Below are 21,860 nucleotides of genomic sequence, written 5' to 3' on the forward strand. Positions count from 1 at the left end.
CCCACTGCCTGCCGGACGCCCCTCATGTTGCTCACGCGTGGGCTCGCTGCCGGCGGGCTCCACTCTGAAGGCCTCTCTCCTGCCTGCCTGGGTGGTGTGCAACAGGTACAGCACGCGGGGGCAGACCACACCCATCCCTCGAAGACAAGGGTGGGACCCGGCCTCTCCCCACCATCGGGCAGGAAGAGCCCCCGCAAAGCGGGGTGGTCGGCGGCAGCTCTTGGGGTGCCACCGCAGCTCACCCTGGTGTCCAGTCCTGCCCCACAGCACTGTGACTGCTCCTGTCCCATGGGCCCTGGGGCGCCCTGTCACATTCATAGCTCGCTCCTCCTCCTACATCTTGGGTGGGCCTTGGGTGGGCGGGGGCGGCGGCCACCGCTGGCTCTGCCTTGGCCTCTCACTCGGGACGGAGCCTTCAGCCCTGACATCTGGGGCCCCACCCGTCCCGAGGCCCATGGGGAGCCGGCCGGCAGCTGTGTACAAACAGCGTCCATCTCCGGGTTTTATCCTGAGACCCTCACCAGCCAGATGCCAGCGGTCCCCCCTCCTGCCGTCCGGGGGCCACCAGCAGGTGGATGCCTCTGGTATGCGGGGAGGCCCCCCACCCCTCAAACATATGGGGACTAAGAATTCCCAGTGGCCTTTCTGTGGACACCTCAGTCCTGGGCTCAACAAGGGGCAGGGGTCCTGCAGCGGAGGGCTTGTGACTCAGTCTTCTGACGGAACAGAATGCAGGTGGCTTGACGATTTTCAGAAATTTGTTCTTCAGACAAGAATTACACATATACCCTTCCTGACTGAAGCCTCAAACACATAATTTACTATCCCCGAAATGGGAAAATGGCTGAAAAAGCCATTTCTGTCTCTTTCGGACTCACCACTGAGGCCTGGAAGGGAAGGTGTTGGAACAAGCATGAAGGAACGTTGCTTTCCCCAAACCCTACAACTGTTTTTATCACCCTTCGTGTTTTTCTTTTTTAAAAGTGTCTCTTCTTAAGGGAACCAGCTGTAAAGTGTTCCTGGGGTCAGGGCTGGCCGGCCGCCAACATCCAGGCTGTGCAGCACTTGGGCCACTTGGCCACAAGAGTGAGCGTGGCTGAGCTTCCTGCCAGAGGCAGCACTGGGCACCCCTTCCCCCGCTTTATGGGGTGTGATGTTCCAGACGCCGTTTCCAGGGTTTACAGCCAGATTCTACGACACAGTGGGGTTTTTCCCAGCTTCAGTGCAAACAAAAATAAAACTGTCCTGGGCTTGCAGGAGCAGGAAGGCCTCGGGACCCTCCCCGGCCCTGCAGAGAGGGCAGGTAGAGCTGACACCCCCTGCCCAGCAGACCGTAAACCCACAAGAGGAGCCCAGTCCCTGCACGGGCAGTGCAGGCACTGGAAGACAGAGCATCCCTGGAAGGAATTCCACGCCGCGGCTAGCGTCCGTCCCCAGGCATCAGCTGGCATTTCCACAGCATGGTGGGGCCCGGCTGCTCTGAGCTCACACCTGCCGACCCCGGCCCCACTGCTCCCCCAGCCGTGCAGCTGCTCCCTGCTGTGGTGGCAGGGATACTTCTGCTGAGCATGGCTTCTCGGCACTCCCTAGGCATGTGCTGACCAGAACTGGCAGTCGCTGCCCCACAGAGAGGATACGTTTGGGCTGGAGCCCTTCTCCGAACCCTGACCTGCCTCTGCAGTGCTCTCCGTCTGGGCTCCCGCCGCTACAGGCAGGACCCAGAGGCTGAAGCAGGTGCACTGCCGGGTCCCCTCCTCATCCCTGGTCCCAGGGGCCAGCCTGCAGAGGACGCAGTGAGCCCGCCCTGGTGGACAGAGCCTTGCAGCCCAAAGGTGGGGCCAGTGCCCAGAGGCCTCAGGGGCCGCTCAGCCTCACTCCCTGCCCCGGACAGTGTATCTCTTATGGCAAATGCTGAAGCCAAGTCGTGCGCTCTGCCCTGTCGCCACCCGCACCGCGGCCGGGCACCCTCCGTGGGGAGGAAGTGTCGCAGGTGGGGGCCTCTGGCAGTTTCTCCTGGATTCAGAGAGGAGCATGGCTTCCCTCCCCAGGCTCCAAGCAAGTGCGGCGAGTTGTGTTTCTTTTTCTTTATACACGCATCCTACCCTCAGCCAGGCCTGCCATCCTGGAGGAGTCCTAGAAGGTCGGCCGTCACTAGGGCCCTCCTTGGGTGCGGGCGGCCCCACACCTCCAGAGACGCGGAAGTGACCCTGTGGTGCGTGCACTTCTGGGGCGGTGACTGCTCCGAAGGCAAAGGGAAACCCATCTTCTCCCTGCATCTGTGCTCGTTCCCCTCATGTGTGCACCCTATCACCACGGTGGCCTCGACAGTCATGTGTCTCAAGTGCTTTTCAGAAGCGCACCAGCTGAAGACTCCACAGAACGGGCACCAAGACCTTTGTCCTTTTCGGCCATCCGTGGGCCGTCCATGTTGGAGGGCAGAGCACATGTGGCCGCCTGTCTGGAGACCCTGTGGGACAATGAACGGGAAGGCCGCGTCACAGGGACACGCGCTGCACTTACCCACCCACGAGCAGTGGCCGCCATGTGCCCATCTACCAGGTATCAGCCACATGTCGTTCCGTGGTTGCTGGGGACTCAGTGTGGCAGAAGCCTCAGGAGGGAGCAGACAGGGTTCAGAGGCCTCGTGGCAGGTGGGCCCCCCATGCTCACAGGTGGGAACAGGTGTCGGTGGCCAAGAGCCCCTGGGGTAGATGAGAAGAGACCGGTCTGCCTCCCTGTGCGGCAGAAATCCGCTCGGAACGCGGTGGGACGCACAGCCCTGTGAGCGAGACGGCGTGGGTGCGGCAGTGGAGACGCTGTCACTCGCCTTTTTCTCTACTTGCGCCCACGGAGGAGCCCAGAGACAGCAACCCCCACGCCCAGGCTGGGTGCCGGCTCCCAGCCTGCCCTAATGGGGACCAGGGCTCCTTGGGGAGAAGAGAGGCACCAGGGGCAGCAGCAGCAAGGGGTTCTGATGACCCTGGGGCATCTTTAGGGCCAGAAAGTCGGGAGTCTCTGGAAGGGCTGTGGACACGTCAGAAGTGGCCGTGAAGAAAGCCCACGTGGCCACGTGAGCGCTGATAAACAGGCTGGAGGCACACTTGACCTTGCGGTGGAAAGCCAGCTCACAGAGGCAGAAGGAACACTGTCCCCGGAAGTCACCACTCAGTGGCCAAGGGAACCCCAGATTCTGGCGAAAAACGTCCCAGGATGCTGGAACACAGGAGGCTGCTTCTGTCTGCCTCACAGTGCCAGGTGGGACCCGACGGACACCCCTCAACCCAGAAGTCCCGGCACAAAGCACCATGCCACCCTGGGTCCGCCGGGACAGCCCTGTCACCCCTGCGGGCCTCCTGCCGAGAGCATGTGCCCCAGACCCGCCCTGAGGGACACGGGGCACATGGGCTTGGCTGTGTCCTGACGTTCCAATGAGAGGCTGGCGAGGTGCAGGACTACAGGCCACATGGCCTGGGGCCGCCCTCACACCAACCAGGCCCATGGGCGCAACGGCCCGTCGTGGTTGTGCTTGCCAAGCCACGGGAGCACTCGCCCTTCAACGCTCTGGTGCCGCGGGGCCCAGCCGCCCACCCACCGCCGCTCCTGTGGTGGGAAGCGGGAGAGCATGGGCGCGAAGTGTGCCATTCGGGGGTTTTCTTTCCTCTTCTGACTTTTCTCTAAGTCAGAAATTGTGTCCGAATGAAAAGTTAGCAAGGGAACGAACTGGATGGAACAGTGGCCCTTCCCTAGTGGCCGTCCTTCCCGGGGCCATCTCCAGCCCTGAGTGGTGGGCAGGGGCAGTCAGCCGAGGGCTGCCGTTCACGCGACTTTTTCCCGCAGCCTCTTACCTGATCCCGCTGCCCCACGTGTCCTGGCAGGAGGCTCCATGCCCCGAGGGCAGCACCGGGCTGGCACACCTGGACCCGTGGCACAGGCACCTCCTTGTGTCCGGAGGGGATGGGGGACACACACCCAGGGTAGGGGTAGGAGAGCCTGCAGCCGGGCCGAGCTGGGGAGCCAGGTGGGGCCAGCACAGGCCTCCAGGGGCAACGGCAGGGGCTGCACACCCGTGACGAGTAGACATCATTTTGTACCAGAACCATGTTGGAGTTTCAAAACTGGAACCAGGTCAGCCCAACCGCTGTTGCCCGTTGTCTCTGCGACCCCGACATTCCCCTCACTCAGATGGCGACGTCATGGCCACGATGGGCAGGCGTGGAGAGAAGTCCCAGGAGGAAGAATGGGGCACATGAGGGGCTTATGCTCAGAGCCATAGTGGCGAGAAGAGGAACAAGGCCACTCACCTGGGCTGGGCTCCCCTACACCTGCTTTTGGACGCCCTGGGTTCCAGACCCGGGTGGGGGTGGCAGGTGAGCCGGGCCACACGCGGCTTCCGGAACCAGAGCACTCTGGGTGGTGGTCTCCTCACGGATGGCTGCGTGTACCCACCCGGGCATCGGGCTTGGGTGGGAGGCTCCCAGCCTCGGCTGCTGCCAGGGCTCTGGGGGAAGACTGGGCCACTGCGGTCAGAGGTATAGGGCCTGTCAGCTGGGTCCTGGGGCGGCCAGCACCACGGCTGAGTCAACATGCAGGCCTCCCGGGATGCTCCCCACCATCCCCTCACACATGCTCGGGGGCTGTTCCCAGGAACACACACGCGGCCGGAACCCCCAGCTTCCACCGGCCTCCAAGCGGAAATTCCCACATGTGAGCACGGACCTGAAACCTGGGTTCCCCTAGTGCTCATCCCTTTGCTTCTGGGTCCCCAGGACACTCAGGGTGCCCCCCGGGGCCCACGTCAGAATTAAAGGAGACCAGGCAGGGGGAGGGCGCCCATGATTCACACCCTAAAGCTGAGACACTTGGTTCTAGGTCTGATATCTTGGCCACAGGCATCTGAGCTACCGGAGGAAGGTCCATGGGACTGGTCTCCCCTGAGCCTTTCCCAGCCAGGACGCTCTCCTGGGACAGCCAGTGGGCACAGAGTGGGCAGGGCCGGGCGGCGTGGTGGGGGTGTGCAGAGGTCCCCTGCGGGGTGGAGCTCCAGGCTTGGCTCACGGGCCTCCTTCTGTCCCCCAGACACAGCCAGTGCCCAACCCTATGGCCTACTTCCTGCACCAGTCCCCATGGTGGGTCCACCGCTTCGAGACCCTCAGCAACCACTTCCTCGAGCTCGTGGTGCCTTTCTTCCTCTTCCTCGGACGGCGAATGTGCACCCTCCACGGGGTCTTACAGATCCTGTTCCAGGTGAGCCCCCACCTGCATCATCCCTGTAACTGTCGCTGGGAGGACAGGCAGGTGGCCTGGGACGTGCTCCTCCCTTGCGTCCGGGAAGCCGTCTGTGGTGGGTTCTAGGGGCATCCTCCCACAGGGTCATCCCTCTCCTGGGTGAGCCGTCCAGCCCTCGTCAGTCAGGCTCCAAGGTAGAGGCTGGTGCTATGTTATGTCCACGTGGACCATGGTCCTGAGCCCTCGCCTGCCGCCCTGCCTCCCCCCAGCCGTCGGCCTCAGTGCCCGTGGCACCAAGCCCGCGTCCCCTGAGCAGTGCTTCCACTGCCGCCGTCTGGGGCCTCTACTCTCTGGGCCTCTCCTTTCCCTCAACTGGGGAATCTGATCATTGATTCCCAAGAAGAACTCCGTTGGGACTTGTAAATTCCTTGTAATTTATTTATTTGACAGAGACAGTGAGAGAGGAACACAAACGGGGGAGGGAAAGAGGCAGAAGCAGAGCTGAACTGGGAGCCTGACATGGGACTCGATCCCATGACCCCGGGGATCATGACCCGAGCAGAATGCAGACACCTAACAACTGAGCCACCCAGGTCTCCCGTTTCCTTGTAATTTAAATTCAGGCAGCCGACCTGGAGGTCATCATTAGCTTTGGAGACGGAGTGTCCAAAACTGGGATTTCAACTGCTCTGTCATAGCTGCTGTCCTTGCCGGGGGACAGCTCGCAGGGAAGGGCATGGGCGTGAGCGTTCTGGGAAGTGCGTGCCCCACCTCGCCTGCCCACAGGGAGAGCCAAGGGCCTTGGGCCGGGGAGGGCCCTCCCCCTCGGGCTTTGCCCCTCCCTGTGTCCCGTAGTTGGCTGATCTGTTGTTCCATCGGTGGAATTTCGGTGGAATTTCCGGGTGTTTCCAAGTCTTTGTGGTAACAGGTAAGGCTGGGGGCGGGGGGTGTGAAGGGAGGCCCGTGTCCAGGCGGGCGTGACTCCCGTGGTACCACTGTCGTAATTAGAGCAGCGAGTTGTGCAGACGGACCCCATACTCAGGAGGCCGCAAGGGAGCACATGCGCTCCAAAATCTGAATGCGCTCGGGGGTAGACGTAGAAAGGCATGAACCACGTCCTGTTGCCAGTTTCCAGGAACGGCCAAGCACAACACAGAAGCAAACGCACGGGGTTAAGCAGGCATTCAGGGTGGGGGCGCCTTCCCCGAAATCGCTAGGTCTGCGGCATTTTGCAGTTTCTTGCTACGGTTGCAATGACATGGGCATAGGGATGCCCACTTCTCGTAAATGCGCCGTGACATACATTAAGTGCGTGTCCTGGGGTCTCACCGTCCCCTGCCCTCCAGCCCCGAACCCCTCGCTTTACCTCCTCCCTGTGCCACGTGTCCACCTTTGTCCTATTGTGTGGCCGAGGGCCTGACAGCGGGCGGCGGCGTGCAGAAAACACCGGCAGTGTCACGGGACTGCCTTCGGGTCCTCGACCACAAGGCTGGTCCCCGCAGCGGCTATGATGGGCACAGGAGCTCTGGTCCACACCGGGGTGTGTTCATACGAGGCACCTTGCTTTTTGACACTGTTAATGCCATCTTTAACTACAACATCTTCCTTTGTGCTACCCAAGCATGCCAATACCACGGACGCAGCCATCGTCACGCGTGCCAGCCTCTGCGCCAGCCAGTCCCGGATAACCATGTGCTCGCCCCGTGGCAGTTCCTGGAGTGGCGGCACACCGGCAAGTCGAGCTCCCCGCGACTGCTTCCTGCGGCTCGGGCGGTCCGGGCCCTGCCCCCGTCCCAGTGCTTGGGCAGGCAGCGCCGGGCTCCTGCGTGCTCTCGAGGGCCCCAGCAGGGAATGCTGGTGTGGGCCACCCTTCCCCAAGTCCCGTCAGTTTGTAGTTTCCTTGGGCTATTTTTAGTCACTGAATTAAACACGTGGTTCTCTCTGCACCTGCTGTGAGGAGGTCACTTCACGCTCCCAAGCGGCCAACGTGGTCCATCACAGTTCACCTCCCAGGACGAACGCCTCTTCGGTCACCCTGCACACTGGGATGCGTCCCGGGGGCTGCCTGGCCGGCGTGGGTGTGCACCACGCATGGCCGTCGCTGCAGGCCGTGCAGCGGTGGTGGTGACCTACCTGGCTGTGCTCCCGGCAAGCAGGACAGAGGCAGGACTGTGGGGGGATGGGGACTCGGCCCCTGGGGCTGGCGGCTGGGCCACGCCCATTTCTTCTGAAGGCAGACTTAGCAGCAGACGTTGTCCTTGGGATGGGCGGCGCATCAGAGCAGAGCGGCTTCCCTAACAGAGCAGCCGTCCCAGCCGGCATCTTTGGACTTTCACATCTTTGTGTTCCCTCGTCTTCCTTTCATTATTCTCAGCATCCGTCTTCTGACTCAGTGGTTACACACGTGCTTCCTGCGGGTGACGTGCTCCCTGCACGACTCCACGCCCAGATTTCACCCCCATGCGGCTGCCGCGGCCACCCAAGAGCTCAGGCCCGGGCCTGCCACCTGCTATCATCCCCCGTGCTTCAACCGCTGTTGGAGTAACATTCTTGTTGTGGACGGTCACAGATCTGCAGAAAGACACAGCACAGAGCATGGATGGTCCCAATGTCACCGTCACATGACACGGCAGTAGAGGACCCCCTATCCATGCCACGTGACACGTTGACTCAGGAGCCCAGACGGACAGCGGGATTACAAGTTCGCTGCAGGGTCACGGGCACTGTGCATCCTCTGGGTTCGGACACATCTAGTGATAGGTGTCCGTCGCACTGTCAGTCAGAGTCCCTCCACCACCCTGACAGCCATCTGTGCTCCCAGACCCCTCCTCGCCTCAAGCCCAGGGCAGCCCCTGACACTTGGCCTTCTCCAGGGCATCCCGTGGCTGCAGGCGTCCGGGACACTCGCTCTCCAGACGTCCCCTCACTTAGCAGCACACGCTCGGGGGTCCTTGTTCTCCCGGCTGAAGCGCTCACTTCCACCGTGGAGCAACCCTCTGCAGTCCGGGCGCCACAGTTCACGCATCAGCCAACCAGACTGGGCTCAAGGGCAGCGCTGCGGCTGGGCTGGTGAGCCCTGCACCCCCCCCCCCAGGTAAGGGCCACCCGCCTGCCGCACCCACCCTGAGCCCTGTGCTCCCACGGTCCCAAGCCAGCAGAAGGCGACTCCGGGCTGGCTCAAGCGCCCCTGATGGGGTCCGCCAGTGTGGGCAACACCTCGTGCCGGACCCTCCCCTGCTGTCCCATACCAAGGCAACTCGGACGATCCAGCCCTGCACAGCTGGGAGTGGGGCTCTGCGTGGCTTTGGGGTCACCATGGTGACAGACAGCTGCCTGGGGAGGGGACTAGGGGGTATTCATTAGCCCCCATCCACCTTGGCTGCGGACTGCTAGGGACCCTCTCCAATCTCTAAACCTGCCTGGGCCTGGGGGAAGCAGTGTCCACCTCCCGCTTTCTCTCCCCCAAACCTGACGGCCGGCTGTGACGAGTACCAAGGAGAAGCCAGTTGTCCTGTCACTTGAAAGAGTAAGTGAAGGAGGTCTGCTACCCTGGGGCAGACTCAGCTCTCCGACCTGGGACCCTCTGAGTGCCCTTGTCCACAGAGTATGTGGCAGGACTCCTGCTCCAGGCCGGCAACTGGTTAGCTGGACCCGGCTCAGCGGCAAGTCCGAACCCCAGCCCAGGCCACCAGTGTCCCCACAGCACGTGGAGGGGCTCAGGGCTCAAGAGTGGATGGCTCAGCCAGGAGCAGCCTCGGGGTTGGGCCATGACCCGGCCCTGGGGGCAGCTGCCCGGGTGGGTAACAGTGGACAGCGGGCGCCCCAGGAGCGCAGGGCGGGGCCCAAGCTGGACTTTGCTGGCCCGCAGCTCTGGACGTTATTCCAGAAGACCAGCTCAGGAGCTTGCCTTCTGTCCCCCAGAGACCTGGGGATCCCCTGGTCCAAGCATGTCCCAGGAGTCCTCGCCAGAGCCACAGTATCACTGTGGCTCTCCAGGGTCCAGTGCGCTGCCCAGCTCTCTGGAGCAGAGAGGATGGCCGGACAGCTGGTCTGCTGCCATCCCAGGCAGTCTGGGGCTCTGGTGTGGGCACAGCCTTGCGGCCGCAGCTTAATTCTGAGGAATCCCCGCGCTGTGCCAGGGGCCGGTCACTGGGGGGAGCAGTGTACAGAGTGGGGGGGTTATGCTCAGTCCTGACAGGCCACGCTTCTCCTGTGCCCAACAGTCCGAGGGAAACCTCCAGATCGGTTGTTTCCGCTCATTCCTCCGGGGGAGGGCTGAGGATGTGGACATGCTCCTCTCCTCCTACGCTCGGTTTACACAGCTGTTCCGGAGGGTTCTGCGAGGCCACAGGGCCACTGTCCACTTGGAGAGGTGCACGTGAGACTCAATGGGAGAGCTGAACCGCCTGGGCCCAGACGCCCCCCGCCTTGTGACATTAAGCCTCGAGTCAGGGAGGGACCCTGGCAGGGGCAGCATCTGTGAGGGACAGGAGTGGGCACCCTCCCTAGTGGGACCAGGTACTCAGAGGCCAGAGGCTCCTGGTTGGAGCAGAGAGACCCGTCTCCGCCTCCCATCATGTCCTGCTCCTTCTACCCTCTGTGACTTTGGTCGGAGTCAGGAATGGGTCATGGTGAGGGTCATCACCAGGGCAACAGCCAGAGGGAGCTGCCTCCCCCGGCTCCTGAGCCACACGCCCAGAGCTGGGGTCCCAGGACACACAAAGTTGCCCATGAGCACGTGTGTCCCCTGGGACGCCTACGCTGTAAGGGAATAGAAAAGACGTCCAGAAGTTATTCACGCGCAGATGGGCTGTTCTTGACCTGTGTCCCTGCACGCAGCCCGGAGTCCGTGCGGAGAGGCCGCCGACCGCTGTCCTCCAGTCCCCACCCTCCTGACGCTTTTACCACTGCGGTTCAGAGCCTGACCGCATTCTTGCAGCACGGCTGTGCCGTCTGTGCAGGGCCGTCTGTGCAGGGCCCCGCCACACTCCTCCGTGCTCACCATGTGACTCTGCCCCTCATCCCGCTGGTGGTGTCGTAGGTTATCTCTGATCTGTTCGTCACTGTCCTCAATCAGAATTCTGGGACATGATCTCTCGGTACTTTCTCTGCCATCCTCCCTTCCCGTGGCACCCGGTGTGTCTGTCGGGCATCCGGTCCCGTCACAGTCCGTGCTGCGGCTCAGAGGGCGCCTCGCCTCCGGGCCCTGCCGTCCCCATGCCCACTCACCTCATGTCTGGGTGGGAGCCGCTCCGTTGCTGGCAGGCCCGTGGCCGCTCTCAGAGTGTGTGTGGTTCTTTTCACACTTGGCGCATTTCTCCTGCTTGTGACAGCGTCTCATAAATCCACTCTCTCGTTCGTAGAGGCTGGTTGGACACACTTATCCACCAGTTCCAGGTTTCCTCCCGCCTCCCATCTATTCTCCTGAGCCCTTCTCCTTGGCTCGCGGGTCCTCAGGCCCCAACGGGACGCCAGCCCCATGGGCCGTGGGTGAGGGTGCGGACGCCGTGTCCTTCTCTGTGCCGAATCCCGCCCTGCCAAGCAGCTCTCCTACTCACGGGTCTAGCTCATGGTACCGGGCGGGTCTGACGGAGCCTCCGAGGCAGGGCTGGCTTAGCCTTCCTCGGGGCTGGGCCTGGTGGGGTCTTTGCTATGTGCCTGGCTTTCCCCTAGGTCTCCACCATGTTCTCTGGGAACTTCCACGTGCCTGGGACCCTGTGGCTGGCAGACGCAAGGGCACCCTGGCCGTCCCTGCGCTTACTGGCCTGCGTGCCTCCTTCCGGCACAGCGCCAGCCCGCCGCCTTGACCTCCCCGGCATCAAGCTCTGCCCTTCAAGGGTTCCTTCCCTGGTCCGAGGCCCGCTAAATGCCTCTAGGGAGAGCAGAAGCTGGCATGGATCTGTGTGGCTGCCTGGGCTCAAGCGTCGCCAGCCCTGTCCCCCGTCCGGCTGCAGCACTGCTCCCGCCTTCCAAGCCCTTGAGCCTTGAGAAGCCAGTCACCTTGGATGCAGAGTCAGACTGTTCCTGGAGAGCCACTGAGTGACGGCACAGAAGGGTCGTGGCTTTGGGACGCAGGGGCTCTCTCCACTTATCAAGGACGAAAGGGCATGGTAAGTGGTGGCCCGCCAGCGACCGATGGCTCTGTGGGAGTCTTCAGAAACTCCCAAGTTCATGCCTGCTGGGCTCTTCTCCGCAGAAGTGGCAGGAAGGGTGTGCCCGAGTGTGGGATCAGATGGTTCCAGGGACACAGACAGGACGGAGATGCTGGAGGAAACGGGGCACCTCGGACAGGCTCCCTGGACTCTCCTCTGTCCCCATCCTCACCGCTGGGGGTTTGCACATGGAACTCAGGGAGGCCCGGTGCCTGGGCGGACAGGGCCCCGGGGCTCTGCTCCGTTCTTAGGGGAGCCAGACCCCACGGCTGCGTGCTGCTCTCTCTCCAGACGACACCTGCGTGCCCACACCACGTGACCACCTGCGCTCCAAGCCGGGCTTTGTTCCAGAGGGGGGAGTGGGCGACCCCGCACGAGGGCAGCCCCGCAATGCCGCAGGACACCCCCTGCGCCGTCCTCCCACTCACGTCCAAGGCCCAGCATCCACGGGCGACTGGCCCCACGCCTTCCATGTTTCAGTCTAAATGTTTACATGGTCTTAACATCGACTTCATCCCAGGACACGAGGGGCCCTATGAGCTGGCAGGTCACTCTGCTGGGGCGTCCTGTATAAGGGCTGTCAGGAAGCCCCTGGGGCTGGTCGGCGGGTCTGCCCTCCCCTCAGCGTTTCTCAGACACACCTTCCGGCGAGGCGGTAAGACACACCTTCCGGCGCGGCAGTACCTTCTGGCGCAGCAGTCCCATCTGCTCTGAACTGGGTCCTTCCGGGGCTCGCTACGACACATGGGAGCACGGGCAGGGAGCGCTCCGCAGGAGCGTCCGGTCCGACAGGCGGCTTTGGGCCTGGGTTGCTATGGGCTCTCAACATGGCCGCGAGGGGCCAGGGGGTGACGCCGTGTCTCAGAGTGGCTGCCGGCTGGGCTCGTCGCGCCTGGAGAGGTTGGCCCCTGGCCACGTGGCTGCCGGGCCTTCTACTGGTGACGGTGGCCGTGTGTCCGGGCGGTCTGAGGGTTGCCGTGAGGGTTTGCCCAGACAGGCCCCTCGTGGCTTGAGGGGGTTGCTGATGGCCAGCAGCTCAACAGGGACTCTGAGGGGCAGGTGTGAGGGCCCCCACCTGCCTGGCGCCCCACCCGGCACAAGCACGGGCTTCGGGCCATGGGGGACGGAGGCAAGGTCACCATCTCAGAAGCCCTCAGGCCATACAGAGCAGTGGAGGGAGCTGCAGCCGCCACCTTCCCCTGTGGCCGCAGAGAGCTGCACGGAGACCGCCAGTGGTCGGCATCTTGACGGGGACCCAGACAAACAGGACGTTTCCGTGAGCGTGCAGAGACCTGCCAGACTCGGCCAGAGCAGCCCAGACTCCTGAGAGGAGGAGGCAGAGCCGAGCTTCGGGGACACCTGCCTGCCTGGTCTCTTGCTCATGCAGCAAGGAGAGACTGGGGAGCTGAGAGGAGTGTGAGGGGCCGCTGGCCTGGGAAGACGAGCTGGGAAGTCAGGCCCCCGGGGAGGAGGCACAGGGATGTGGCTTGCAGGCGGCTCGGACAGGAGCCCCAGGGCCCCACCTGGGGGAGAGACTGCTGCCCAGGGCTATTAGTGTTGCAGACAGTGAAGAATGAGAAATCATCGATTTGGGGGCTCAGAACCAAGAACGCTGGGTTTCCAAATTAATCCTGGGAGAGCCGTGAATCCACACATCTCAGGTCACACCTCGTAAAATGCCATCGTAATCCATAAAACTGACACGACCCATCGAAAGCACGGCTCCTCCTGCCAGACCCTCATTAGGCTGGCGTCTGGGACCTCACATTCGTCCCTGATGGCTGGGATCAGGACCCGGCTGAGACGCAGGGCCAGTGGTTGGCCGTGGGTCGCCTCCTGCAGGGGACAGCTGAGGCAGACCAGCGCCCAGTACTGACAGGCCCACCGGAGAGGACGAGTGGGAGCCCGGCTGCCGGGAAGCCCGATCTCGACACCCCCGCCCACGCCAGACCACACCTGTCCAGTCGCCCGCGCGAGGGGATGGCCTGCTCTGCTTGGTGGATGGCCGTGGGCTTCTGAAGGTCACGCTTGTTGCAGAAATAATGTCCGTTCGGTCATGCATGTGGATGAACTCTGGCCCTTCTCCTCCAGCCTCTGGGGTGACTGTGCGGTGTTCTGGTCTCACCATTTTTCGCAGTCGCCATGGAAGCATGTCTGGCCACTGCCCAGCTCACCAGGTCCCCCTCCCATCTTCACTGCTCCTGGGGCGGCAGGTGGCGGCTAGTGATTGCCGTTAACGGCTTCCTCTCCTGCCTCAGCCTGGGGCCGCCTCTACCCTTCCCAGGACTCACCCCTGGGACAGTTCTGGAACCCGCAGAGACTCTGCTGCAGCCCCACACCCAAGTCCACGTGAGGAAGAGCCCTTGGCCTCACAGCGCACAGAAAGCGGATTCACAGCAGCACATCACAGCTGGGGTACGTCGTCATCCTCGGAAGCCCAGAGTGTCGCTCTCGGCCCGCAAGAACGACTCAGAGACTCATGTAGCGGCGAACCTTCTTCTTTAATCGCTTTTTTCTTTCTCTCCCCTCTACCCTCGGCGCATGCGTTTTTATACAGGCAGTGTTAACCAATCAAAATGCAGTGCTCATGCACCTCCTGCGAGAGTGGACCTAAATGAACAGCCAATCATATTCAGTCCCTTACAGCTCTTAGAGTAGGCCTCCTGTACTGGCTCCCGACATCTCCCCCTTTTTTATTTATTTATAATGGCTGAGATCGTGCCTGTCTTAGGTTGCCAATCCTCAGCACACATGCTTACCCGTCATCGGGTACTCTCCCTGGTCGAAGAGCCCCTGTCTTAGGTTGCTATGGTGTGGGATCAGTCTTACCCGTCTTTGACTACCGATCTAGCATGCTTAGCCATATCTGGGGGGAGGTACCAGCCTCAAGAGCCATCATGGCTTGAACCATGAGGTGTTATTGTCGTTGATTGCGACGGACACGGCCACACACCCAATGTAACATTATTACATTAGCTGTGATTAAGAGAACAGCCATGGCACCAAGTCCGGCCCACTATTTGAGGAACTAAACAGATTGCTGTAACATTTTTTCCACTCACTAACAGGTGCAATAGTTACTTTGGTAGAATATATGGATATAATTTGAGCTCGTAATTGCCTAGTTAAATTTTGAAATTGACGGTTCCAGGTACCATTAAGCATATTTCCCAATTGTCTAGAGAGGTTAGCTGCTAAGGATAAGTTGTTATGAGCTATAGGGGTGATACAAAGTCCGGCCATATTATGTATGCATCCTATCGACACAATTGACTCTAGGATATCAAGTTGTTCCTGTACAAGATCAACCCTTTGATTTACAATAAGGATCCCAGCATGCAAATGTCCGTTAATTTGTTCTTGCGTAGCCAATGCTTCAGCGACCATTCCTGTGACGTTGTTGAGCACAGCTGCTGTCTGTACTGAGGTTGTCAACGCTACTACGGCAGCAGTAGCAGCAGCGGCGGATGCTGCGATAGCTGCAATAATGGCTGCTGTTTTCCCAAAATCTCTTTTATGCCGTAGCAACACAGGCAAGTTATCGGAGTTCACTTGCACCGGCATAGGGATGTATGTCAGTATCTTGGCTATTACTGCCGAGTCTCCCACCATGGCGTTCCAACATTCTGATAGCAGACAATTCTGGGACTCACAAGAGAGACTAGATGACTTGTTAATAGTAGAAGCATTAAAAACTATGAAGAGAAAGGGAGCTCTAACACAGACGAGCGTTGGTGAGTAACTTAGGTGCTTAGCTGAGGTGCAATTGCAAGTAACATTTGTTTCAAATCGAGAGCCTATGTGATAGTTGTACGTACAGTTACACCATGTAGACCCATTAATAAAGTGAAGGCTTTCCAAGCCTGTACATGCCTGTGCAGCGTTGCAGAGCAGCCACCTATCTAGAAGGTGAGCTGACGCGCCTTGTGCCGGGTCTTGGTAGGTATAATTATAGCCAAAAAAGGTGGAGTTAGAGTAAGTGGGGATTTTAGGACTGAATGAGAATCCTGTTCCCACCCAAACTCCTGAGAGGCTACTATGGCAGCCACTCGTGCGGTGCAGCTCACACAATAGCAGGCCTTGGTGCAGCAAGGTTTATACGGAGGAGGCCCCTCGTAAGGTGGCGCTGTTGGGGCTGGGCGCATGGGCATAGGATCTAAGTTATCTACCACTTCCGTCTTTGTTTGTAACTGCGCCATAGCTCCTTCTTCCGCTTTTAATTTCAGCTGCGCCATAACTTTCCCCTGCATTTTGAGCTGCACCATAGCCTTCTTTAGCTTTTCCTCCTTTTTTGCAAGCTCCTTTTGCATCTTGCTCACCTTTTGGCTTTTGGGCCATTTCCCTCCTCTGCTCCTTTCCAAAAACCAGGGAGCCGTTTGTCCCACTTCTCTCAAAAACAAATGAGCTGTTTTATTTTTAAAGGAGTACCAATTGCCTTAAGGATATCAGAAAGCGGCCCCAGCATTTTATATGTGGCCATCTCGTTTCCCATCCCGGAAAGCTTTACTCTCGTCCTTATCCTAGGAACTTTGCAGCCATCTCGTTTCCCATCCCGGAAAGCTTTCTACGCTCGTCCTTGACTTGAGGAACTTTCCCTGTCACTAGACAGAAATAGGTGCACTCTTTACCTGATCGTCGCCAACTCCATGTGTCTCTCACGATGAGATTCCCGGGTTTCGGCACCACTTGTCGCTCTCGGCCCGCAAGAACGACTCGGAGACTCACGTAGCGGCGAACCTTCTTCTTTAATCGCTTTTTTCTTTCTCTCCCCTCTACCCTCGGCGCATGCGTTTTTATACAGGCAGTGTTAACCAATCAAAATGCAGTGCTCATGCACCTCCTGCGAGAGTGGACCTAAATGAACAGCCAATCATATTCAGTCCCTTACAGCTCTTAGAGTAGGCCTCCTGTACTGGCTCCCGACACCAGAGGAAGCCAGCACTGCCCAGAACGTGGGCACAGCACGGTCGTGAAGCTCGAGACATGGGTAACTCAGAACCTCGTGAAAAGCAGACTCCTCTCCTGGAGATGCTGTCACTGGCCACGCGCCTCGTACGGACCACAGCTGGGCCAGTAGGTGCACGGGGCCCCCAGCCGGCTACGCGCGGTCCCAGAGGCAGGGGCGAGCGCACAAGCCACAGAGCCCACCAAGTTCAGGAACAGGCAGAATGACAGGAGGCAGCGGTCGGTTCACAGGTCGTAGGGTGGAGGTTGGTAGCTGTCTGGGATGGAAGCTTCGGGATTCTATGGTGGTTTGCACAAGAGTCAGCATCTGGGAAAAGCCTTTGCACTGGGTGCTTCAGAAACGCGCGACCTCCCACGTGTGTCCGGGAGACTAAGGAGCAGAGAATGCCAAGTGGCCAGGGACACACTGCTCCCGATGGGCTCCTGAGCCCATGCCGCCGTGGGGCCACCGTGAGGCCACCGTGGGGCCGCCTGCTCCCACCCAGACGCCTCCTTCCCAGGGGCCCCCTCAGCAGCCGCGGCCTCGGAGTGCTGGCTGGGCGCACAGTGTCCCCTCATCGCCCTCCAGTACCCAACGACGGTGTCATCATCAGGCCAAAGATGTTATTTTTAAGTCACTAAGCAACCTGCAACACATGCAGCTGCTAGAAGGACGCTCCGGAAGTCTCGGTGCAAGGTGGCTTCAGGTGCAGCCCCTCGCCGGCCAGCAGCTCACCGGGCAAGGGGCTGAGCACGCAGGACAGCCCCGGCCGTCGCACTCCGGCCAGAGGCTTTGCGACCTTGGTTCTTAAGACCAAGAGGCTAAGTCGTCTCTAGGGTGAGCCCCACGGGGACGCTGCTGCCACCCGGTTATTACCAAGTCCTCAGATGAGCCCAGTGGGACTGGGACACGGGGGAGGCCCGCTGGATGTCATCTAGACCCTGTGTCACCCCCGACGCTTCGGCGGCACAAGCCAAGGCTGCTCCAGGCCTCTGAGGGATGGTGGCCTGCCCCAGGTCACGGTGCCCAGAAAGTGGAGGAGGTCGGGCTCCACGAAGCCGCACGGAAGGGAAGGTCAGCCACGCCCATCCCAGCATGTACCCAGGTCCAGGCCAGCCTCACGCAGAGTCACTGAGGACATGGCTCGGGGGCTGCTAGATATGGAGAGTAGGGCGGCCAAACAGGGGCCCTCATCCTGACTTCTGGGGGAGCAGCGAGAGCCTCATCTACCTCCCGCAGGACTGAGGACACCCGCGGACAGTCACCAGCACGACGGCCCCACACTCAAACTCCAGCCCCCAGCCGCACAAAGCCGCCGGCTCCCAGGTCTGTGGGTGGGCGTCGGGCAGCCCCAGAGGCTGGAACCAAGGTCCACAGGTTGGGGCACACCAGCGCTCTAGTAAGAACCGCCTCCGATCAGCTGAGGCGTGGGCACGCACGGGGCCTGGCCCTCCAGACGTCCCCCCATACCAGCACGGCAGCCGCCACATCCTCCAGAGTCCACTGTGGGCCTAGGCTCAGATACTGCCCCATCCCCTCCAGGCGGTCCTCATCATCAGCGGGAACCTGAGCTTCCTGAACTGGCTGACCATGGTGCCCAGCGTGGCCTGCTTCGATGACGCCACCTTGGGGTTCTTGTTTCCCTCCGGGCCCGGCGGCCTCAAGGACCGAGTCCTGAAGCTGCAGGAGGAGGCCGCCCGAGGGCTCCGGCCCCCCCCGAGATATGGTGAGTGGACAGCAGAGCCACTAGCCAGAGTCCCAGCTTGGGAGCAAGGGGCCGCCGAGGGTCTGAGCCCCGGAGCAGAGCTCAGCCCACCGTTCCCCTCTCTGCCCCCCACCAGGCTACATGGTACGGCGGGCGGTGCATGTGGCCCTGGGCATCCTGGTGGCCTGGCTCAGTGTCCCCGTGGTCGTCAACCTGCTGAGTCCCACGCAGGTCATGAACACGTCCTTCAACCCTCTCAGGATCGTCAACACGTATGGCGCCTTCGGAAGGTACGGGCGCGGCAGCTCCTTGCCCCATCCCCTGTGCGCACACGCGGGACCCAGGGCCCTGAGGGAGCCCCCGACCCTCCGTGTGCCACAGCCCCCTCCTTGGTCTCCCCACAGCATCACCAAGGAGCGCACAGAGGTCATCCTGCAGGGCACGGCCAGCCTCAACGCCAGCATGCCGGATGCCGTGTGGGAGGACTATGAGTTCAAGTGCAAGCCCGGTGACCCAGGGCGGCGGCTGTGCCTCATCTCCCCCTACCACTACCGCCTGGACTGGCTCATGTGGTTCGCAGCCTTCCAGGTAAGGCCTCTGCTGTCCTCCCCACCGGCTGGGTTCCCAAGGCTGCAGGCCCCACAGTGGGGACGCCCGAAGTGTGGCTGGTGGGGTGCGATCACTGCCTCACATGACCACCCCACTGCACACATCTTCCTTCTGGGTCTTTCCCTTGGTGTTCCTGCAAGCACAGGCCCTGCCTCTGGGCAGCAGGGCCCCTCCCAGGTGGGGTCTCCGCATCGCCTGGACCGCCTCCATTAAGGGTCTGTGGACGCAGAGGGCCACAGTGTCACTATCAGCGATGGCAGGACAGGCCTGGTAGGGCTGTCCCTGTCCCGTCTGCCTGTGCAGATGGTTGCTCACGTGCGACCCCCAGGGCTGGCAGGTGCCAACACTGAGAGGTCACCACCTCGCCCCCCCAGAAGGGGACCGCCACAGGACTCCCCCTTCTCCCGCCAAGAGGGGCCGTCCACAGACACCTGCCCAGTGAGCCAGGGCAGGCACGGGCATGGGCCCACCTGCCGGGAGGGCTGACCCCCCATCACACCTGAGGGGGCGCAGGCGGGGAGCTGAGGGCCCTGGGCCCACGGCTGGGTTGCCTCCCCCAGAGGGCTCCCTGCGTCCCCGGCTCTGCCTGGAGCCCGCGCCCTCTCCCTTCTCGCCCAGACCTACGAGCACCACGAGTGGATCCTGCACCTGGCAGGCAAGCTCCTGGCCAACGACGCAACGGCACTGTCCCTACTGGCCCTCAACCCTTTCGAGAACAGGGCGCCCCCCAGGTAGGTACCCCCTCCTGCACGGGACCCCTGTGCACTGCAGCCTTTCGGGCCCCTCCTCCAGAGGCACCCGCAGCTAGCTTGGAACCCCTGCAACGTGCGGGTGCAGGTCCCCTGTGCTGGGAGCCCCCCCAGCCATGGCCAGTCCGCAGGGCCTGCGGGCTCCGGGCCTGAGGGCCCTTCTGCAGATGTCACCTGGGCCCCTGCGGTCCCTGGGCCGGGTCCGTGTGCCACTCCGAGGAGTGGCCACTCGGCAGGCAGCGGGACAGGCTGCCTGACCTGGGGTCTCCCCTCACAGGTGGGTCCGGGGAGAGCACTACAGGTACAAGTTCAGCCGCCCGGGGGGCCGGCACGCTGCTGCAGGCAAGTGGTGGGTCCGCAGGAGGCTCGGGCCCTACTTCCCCCCGGTCAGCCTCCCAGACCTGAAGGACTACTTCCAGTCGCGGGAGTGGCCATACCCCGAACTGCCGTAGGAGCGGCCTCGGGCCTGCGCGCAGACCAATAAAAGCAGGAGCCCAGCTGCTGGAGTGAAGGCTCGTGTGCCCGGGCCCTGCTGCCCTGCGTCCTGACCTCTTGGGAAGCAGGCTCAGAGAGCAGGGGCTCCCCGGGCCAGCGGGTCCCCTCCTTTTGTCCTGAGTTCGTTACACAGAGCCCCTGTAAAGCCCCTGACCCCGTGGTGTCCACTGGCACCTGCTGTACAAGGGAGGGCGGGTCCCCAGTCAGGCCCTTCTGCCCGGACAGCTGAGCCCCATTCACTGCCTGGTGTGGCCCCAAGGAAGCTGCCACTCACTGTGCTCTTGGCCCCCGTGGCTATCCCCCCACATCCAGGATAAGCCTGGAAAAGGGAGAGGCCAAGGCAGCCATTCCTCCCCTCATGCCTGCCCCCTTCTCAGAACCTTCGTGCCTCCCTAGGGGGGACGTGTCCAGCATCCGGAGGCATGGACAGAAGCCCCTTGTTCCTCCTCCGGTGGGCCACCTCCTCCCCCCTCCTTTTGACCACGTCCCCCCGCCCCCCGCCCCAACTCCCTGACCTGCAGAGGGGCCTCAGCTGGGGACATCAGGCCTGGTCCCTGGGCGTGCCCGCTGCGGCTTGGGCGGGACGGGGTATTCCCGGTGTGGTGGGGCTTCCGGGCCATCTGCCTCCAGACGTGTGTGCGGCCCCAGTCCTAAGGCCTGACGTGAGCTGCGAGCAAACAGCTCCCACCCCTGCTGCACCAGTGGCCCAGCCCCTGCCCTGGTCACCCCTCCCTTTTCCCACAGCTCCCCTCCCTCCCTTCCCCGACCCAAAACCGCCTGGAGGGCCACGCTGCTCCAGGGAGGGTCCCAGCGGGAACACGGTGGTTCAGGCAGGAGGCCTGGCCGGGGCGGGCACAAGTACGGGTCTGTGTGCGGCGCCCGCCCCTGAGAGCCTGCCCGGGGGGCCGGCCAGTCCAGGTGCCAACAGAGAGGCCGTGTTCCTACTCGCAGGGAAACAGGCTCCCAGTGTCTATCTCAGAACAGACACAGCCTCAGACGGGGAGCCCGGAGCCAGCAAGTCTGCCCGTGGCCACCGCAGAGCAGAGCACCGGCCCGCCACAGCCTGGGCGGCCCTTCCTGGGGGGCCGTCCCAGGGACTCCGCCGCTGGCTAGGGGCACCACAGTGGGCAGGGACCCAAGGAGCTTACACCTTGGCCCAGGCGGCCGCTGCCTGCCCTTGCTGCACGCCGGACTCCCTGTCCCCCGGGGCCTCAGAACCCCTGTCTGGGGGCTCCCCTCCAGGCCTCTGTCGGGCTCGGCACCACCCCCGGCCTCCCCGTACCCTTCAGAAGGCCTCGTGTCCCGGAGGCGCCCCTGTCCTGGGACAAGACAAACGTGCTCACCGTGGAGGCCACGGCAGGGGACTCTGGGTCCCGGCCATGGGGCCTCTGACAGAGGAGCCCCCTCAGATCTCCCCCAGTCTCCACCCACATGTCAGCACAGCTCCTCCGGAGGTCCCCCCAGCTCGCTAGCACAAGCCTGGGCTCAGCCCGGCAGCCACACACCTACACAGCCCTCAGGGCCACACTGCTCCTGGTCACACATGAGGCAGGTGGGGGCTCGACCCGGCCCCCAGTGACGAGCAGCACCAATCCAGGCCGGGACAAGCACCACCTCAGGAAGGGGAAAGGCCCAAACTCCATTTGCCTCCGCTCTGCCCGACCCTGCCCTCTCTTGGAATCCGCAGTTTCCACACAAGAAGGGTGGCTCGGGGACACGAGATGTGAGCCCACCATTCCCCACCAGGGCTGAGGGGCCGCTGGACCGCTGTGCCCAGGCGGACCGAGAACATCCTTTCCTCCCCGCTGGCGAGGACCAGATGTGGCAGAAGCAGTGGCTCAGGCTTCGTCAACACGCCAGAGACGCTGCCCTCACCCTCCCAGGGGTCGGGCGGGCGGGGGGGGCCACCAAGGTTAAGGGAGGGGCTTGACCCAGGGGGCCGAGCCCTCTTGATCCCACTACTACACAAGGGGCCGTGT

General features: G+C 62.2%; 1 protein-coding gene across 3 annotated transcripts in view; it reads left to right on the top strand.

Moving 5' to 3' along the window:
* LMF1 (lipase maturation factor 1) overlaps window positions 1-21,860 on the top strand; it is a 93,466-nt gene that overhangs the window by 67,213 nt on the left and 4,393 nt on the right. Inside the window, exons 6-11 of one of the 3 annotated variants that reach the window (XM_059155471.1) lie at window positions 5,077-5,244; window positions 17,866-18,049; window positions 18,165-18,318; window positions 18,433-18,616; window positions 19,256-19,368; window positions 19,664-19,883. In XM_059155471.1, the coding sequence (XP_059011454.1) occupies window positions 5,077-5,244; window positions 17,866-18,049; window positions 18,165-18,318; window positions 18,433-18,616; window positions 19,256-19,368; window positions 19,664-19,838 (978 nt within the window). In that variant the 3' untranslated portion in view covers window positions 19,839-19,883. Of the gene's footprint in view, window positions 1-5,076; window positions 5,245-17,865; window positions 18,050-18,164; window positions 18,319-18,432; window positions 18,617-19,255; window positions 19,369-19,663; window positions 19,884-21,860 lie in introns of those variants that run through there. The other 2 variants (XM_059155470.1, XM_059155472.1) reach the window with 2 other exon arrangements.

Source organism: Mustela lutreola, chromosome 17, assembly GCF_030435805.1.
Source record: "Mustela lutreola isolate mMusLut2 chromosome 17, mMusLut2.pri, whole genome shotgun sequence".
NCBI classification, from domain to species: domain Eukaryota; kingdom Metazoa; phylum Chordata; class Mammalia; order Carnivora; family Mustelidae; genus Mustela; species Mustela lutreola.